Genomic DNA, 5,544 nt, shown 5'->3' with positions numbered 1-5,544 from the left:
TCTGTGACTGAATCTGTCAAAGTTCAATGGTATAACTTTTATATACCAGAAAGTTGTGAAGAAATATTTGAATGTTGGGATTCAGGTAAGTTCAAATAGGGCTGGTGGCCGGACAAAGATTGTTCAGATGATGAAGCCTGAGACGGTGAAGGCAGTGGAGAAATTTATCGAGAAATACGGTCCAGAAGCACTTGATAGAGTAATCAAAGGGGTAAAAAATAGCAATTAACCTACTTATACAGTTTATGGTTTGTTTCCAGCCATGAGTTCCCCTATAACATAAGCACTCTTGGGTGGGTTGGGCCATTCAATCAAATCTTTGAGAAGAGCCCAATCATATATTTGATGATATTGTGGCATGCATTTGTCAACTTATCTGTACATGTAACAGGGTTCAAAAAATAGTCAAGAGAACCCCCCACCCCCACTCCCACTCCCACCCCAACTGCAGCACCATACAAATATGCACATAACAACATCCAATTTTTGCAGGCCGAGAAATAGGAAGACGAAGAATACTAGGAAGTTCAACATCTTCATAAGTTCCATTGAAGCTTTTCGTCTGGTAATAATTTGGTTGAGTACGAAAGGAAATAGAGTCAACATGTAACTATCATTAAATAATAAATACATACAGATGATTTACATTTAATTATCATCTTCTGCATGATCTCATACTCCTATATCTTTTCTCGGAATATGAATAAGTAAAAAAGACTTTCATTTTTACAGTTTATGCAATACTTTTCAGCACATGCGCGATAAATAGAGATACAGCTACAGCTCATCATCGACTAATTGGGATAATCTGAGGATGCGACTCTCATGATCTCACATAGTCTATAATTGGGATAATACGAGCACAAAAGCAAAGCACATTAACTGAAAGGTCAAATTCAAATAAATATGGATTTCCATCAATAACAAAGATATTACAATCAACTTCACTACACTATCGGTTTGACATTGCTTTCTCACACACATAACTAACATTAATTCCTTCTGGTTGCAATTTTATATAGTACGACAAACTTGAAGAGGAAAGGATAAATTATATAAATACAAAATGACTTGGGCAACACTCAAATAGCCAGAGTTAAAGATGGTACCATTTTGTCCTCAATATTGATGAGCGGTGATCTTCTCATCTACTTGTTGAAAGATAGTACGTAAATGTCTTTTGAACATAAGTTGCATAAGAAACAAACATAGTTTCACACTTTTCAGCTTATTTGACAGCAAACAAGCCACATTTGAGTATAATTCTTCTTATTCAAGCTGAAGCATAGGCATAGTAGGCGGAAACAAAATTGAGTATTGGAGTGATCCTCCTGCATTAAAAGAAGCATTAGAAAACTGAATATGAGGAACAATCACCAAAATTGACCATGATAAGCAGCAGGCTTACTCCTAGAACCTGAAGATTTGAGCCGATTTCTCAGATTCTAAAAGTCTGAAGCCTGTAGTTGTTGCTGCAAAAGGGATGGTTGCATGGGCTGATTTGTAACCATGTTGATCCATTTTTTGACAGGCCTTGAGTATGTGCTTTGCTCCGGCAGTCAGCTTAACTGGACCTGATCTTGCTGTGCCACTCAATGGATGCTTCCCTATTAAAATCGTCTGTTCATCCTTATCATTCTCGTATTCTCCACGAGCCACGATTTTTTCTTTCTTTTTGGCAAAATCTGATTGAAATTGTTGCCCAATATTTCCAGCTTCACCTTCAAAATTAACACAGGTCATTGATTTCGTCACAGAAAAACTAGGTGCTTCTTGAATTCCCAACTTAGGCATCTTCAAAGGCTTAAAAGAATCATCTGATGCAGCCGAAGCCCGTTTTCTGGCTTTCTTGCCATGGCTACGTCCTCTAATTCTCATTCTTGAACTGATTGGTTCTTTGAATTTTAACTGACTTCCATGTCTCTTCTGCAATACTGAATTTGGCGCAATTCCAGAGTAGTAAGACATGGGTGCACGCTGAGTCAATGGAGCTGGAGCGATTGAATTATGAAAGGCAGAGCCAGAGGTGAAAGAATTGTGAAAACAAGAAGCTTCATGCGTCAACGACACCGGAGCATCAGTCCAAAAATTAGTTCCCGGCATCGTAAGGGGACCACAACTGCTGCCCAAATTAGAGAATGATTGGCCAAAACTCAACAATGTTTCTCTTTTGGCAACATCAGACAACAACGGGGACACGTTCTTAGGAGAGTGCTGAGACCAAGATGATTGCACATGACCTTCAAGATCTGGGTGGATAAATGGAAATCGGATCACTGATCTTGGAGCATGAGGCAATCCCTGAAAAGCAGGTCTTGGCATAGGGAACTCAGAACTAACTGTTTTGGTATCATATCCATGGGTGATGGGATCCTGGACTATAGATCTCATATTATGAAATGCGGAGGAGTTACCAGGAGAAAGACAAGTATATAATCTGGGAACGGGATTTGTTTTGCTTGCAACAAAATCATTCTGGCGCATATCAGTACTTTGCAAGGCAAAGTGAGGGGAAGTTGGCAACATACTTTCTGATCTGTGATTGATTTCAGTTTCTGATAAACAAGCCAAAGTTTCTTTGAATTTTCCTAAAGATGGTTCATTCTGACTATAAATTGTAAAATTGTCGGTGGCAGTACCACTAGAATGATGCTCAGCTACGATTTGATTATCCTTCCAAAGCTCCTTTCCACTAACTATAAATTCTTTACCCATCAAACGCATTTTTGATTGGACAAAATGAGGCAAAACACAATCACGGTTCCTGCTCTTCTGGTAATCTTCTTGGCATCCATGGTAAGACTCAATCTCCGGGTGCAGGTACCTTTCCACTGTATTAAAGAAATGATCATTTCTTTTGATCAAATTCAAGTCAATATTTGTTTTTCCATCATGTAGACATTCAGTAATACCTATTCTAGATTGCATAACAACAAAAGGGTTCTCTTTCATATAGCCCTTGACAGGGAACTGATTCGACTGGTCCCTGAGGGATGTTCTACATTCCCAACCTCTGTACTCTGAATGATTACCCATGCAATTCGGATTGAAATTGCTATTCTGGGCAAGGTTAATGGAAGAAGCTGCATTGCAACTTGGCTTTATTGTCTGTTGAAACTCCCCTTTACCACTCAAGTTCAACTTGATTAATTCTCCGTGTGAATTGAGCGGTAAGCTGATAAAATTTCCATCAATTCTTTTTTGATTCACTTCTGGAAGGGCACATAAAGTCGGCAGCAATTCCTTTGGCGACAGATGAGGAAATGATTGGTGCTCAAAAGCGTGAACACTATGATCCTGTATCGTACTTTGTGGGGGAAATTGAGGCATCATGTTTGATTTTTTCTCCAGTTTATATAAATATGGAGTAGAAGGCTCATTATATTTATATGGAGTAGAAGGCTCATTATATGCTTTTGGATAATCCTCGATACACAATGGAGGAAATCTGGGACCGGGATCCCCTAGATGCTCGATCAATCTTCCGTGGTTATTGTAAGCACTTGATGTATTTCTCATCACTTTGATACTCGGGTTTTCGGAATGTCCTTCTGGATATATATAAAAGAACGGAGGATAAGCCCGCAAAGGGTCGTGAAATGCTTCTCCATGGTCTCTTTCAAACAAATGTAAATTCATACCTTGCAGTGAACTTTGATATGAATATACGGATGTGTCAAACAGTCTCTCGTGGTTATCTTTCTTCACGAAGTTAGATGTATCAAATTCATGGCATGCAATAGTCAACTGCTTTTTAAGTGCAGATTGAGCACCACGCCCATTTTCAGTTCCACCAGAAACATCTTCACTTCCACTTGTTTTTACAACGGTCGAATTATTTCCTATCTCTCCAGCATGGTCATCCAATAAAGAAGAAGCAACCTTGTCGGAATCTGAACCACGAATCTTTGTTAACACTTGACATCCTAGTATGTCATCCTTGTCTGAGAAAGTGAAGTGTTTGTTCACCTGTTGTGTTCCATGTGGATTGGCTTGAATAGACTCATGCAAGATGCGATTCCTTGGTTGCCGTAGTGAAAAAACTTTAGTGTACTTCTTTAAACTTCCACGGACGGGAAACTCTGATTTTTCATTTTCCGCAGTCACATTAGAAGAATTACAAGCTATTAATGCCTTCTTTTTAGCATCCAAGCGTTTCCCTTTTGGCTTCCCCTTATGGATCGGAACAGCATCAGATATATCAAAATCCAACTCTTTAAAAACACCCTGAGATTGCAGGTGGAGCTTAAAACATATCTCCTGGAAAGCATATAAAATAAGTCAGTGATTATAATATATAAAGGAGAATGATTTCTCGAGGGAACGGAAATCTATTCCTCAAAATAAAACAAACCAAAAGTCAATTTTCCGTTGTTAACCAACCAACTTGATGAGATTTGGGGGAAAAAGATGAAGGTTACTTCAAGTTTTCTTTTTCTTTCTTACAGGCAAGCTCGTTATTCAACAAAATGCAATACCTCAACTATCTCCATGACAAACAAGAAAATCGTTTAGCATCACATTGCAAAAAATCAAAATCATATGATTTTAAATAACTAAAGGGGTTTTATTTAACCCACATATGCCATTAAACCATTATTTCATGTGCTTTCCATTTTCCGATGCTAAAAAGTTTATATTGGAATTATGTCAACAGCAATAGTCTGATTTTTAATTTCAAGCAAGTAAGCGATAAGCATATGATTTCTAGGACCTAAACAAAATGCATATTTAAAAACCAAGAATTCGAGTTTTTCGTTAGATGCCATTGTTTAATTAATCAAAACACTAAAGAAGTTAAGCAGCATATATTCATCTCCAGACAACAGTTTGATTATCGTTAAATCACAATGCAAGTACTGAAACTTGAAACTCATATCAATGAATTCAATAAATAAGATTGAACCCGATATTAACGCATTTATTTAATCCATATCGCTCCAGTACATTCTAAAGGTAAGATACAAGTGACCGAATAGTCCATACTGTAACATCAAAACCAGTGGCATCCCTTAGCTTTCCAGCACTATACACTACCCCACCCATTAAATTGAATGGAAACAATCCTTAAAAGCCACAAAAGTAATTTTTAATTCATTGAGTGTTCCAACATTAGAGATTTGCATTGAACCCTTCAATCAAGAATCACCCAAAGCATTGTGTAAAATATTCGATTCAGCACCTCAATATTCTATAGGGTCCCAAAAATTACTGTGAACCAACTCTTACTAATTCACTTGAAAACAAAAACCCATATCGTAATTTTCACCGTTTTACACCGTTCAATTTTCATCGCTTCAAGATGATTTACAAACCCCAAGCATCTTCCAAATAGTCCTCTACATTGAGCAACCCTAACTTAACAAAAAAGTTCAAGAAATCATATGGTCAAATTTTTGGAATATGATAAGAATTTAAATGCCCCCAAATATTTGCCATGGCAATGATGGTTCAAGAGAAGAACATAGGCAAACAGTAGAAAAAACAACATAATTAATTAACAAAATTTTAAACCTCATAAAAAATTGCTGTCCAATTCGTGCA

General features: G+C 37.4%; 1 protein-coding gene across 1 annotated transcript; it reads right to left on the bottom strand.

Annotated features, from left to right (window-relative positions):
• Positions 1-878: 878 nt before the first annotated feature.
• LOC111387094 lies at positions 879-4,281 on the bottom strand. Its single transcript, XM_023011609.1, has 2 exons — positions 1,409-4,281; positions 879-1,331 (listed from the first exon to the last, which is right to left on the bottom strand). The coding sequence occupies exon 1, from the start codon at positions 3,637-3,639 to the stop codon at positions 1,411-1,413; it is 2,229 nt and encodes a 742-aa protein (XP_022867377.1). The 5' UTR covers positions 3,640-4,281; the 3' UTR covers positions 879-1,331; positions 1,409-1,410.
• Positions 4,282-5,544: the final 1,263 nt, after the last annotated feature.

The sequence above is a fragment of the Olea europaea genome, unplaced genomic scaffold (genome assembly GCF_002742605.1).
Source record: "Olea europaea var. sylvestris unplaced genomic scaffold, O_europaea_v1 scaffold3898, whole genome shotgun sequence".
NCBI lineage: Eukaryota > Viridiplantae > Streptophyta > Magnoliopsida > Lamiales > Oleaceae > Olea > Olea europaea.
Note: the sequence above shows the minus strand (reverse complement) of the source record. Positions and strands in the feature narration are given on the sequence as shown.

Bases quoted from the DNA above. Each gene is read 5' to 3' on its own strand.
- LOC111387094 (XM_023011609.1), bottom strand. From the start codon at position 3,639: ATGAATTTACATTTGTTTGAAAGAGACCATGGAGAAGCATTTCACGAC.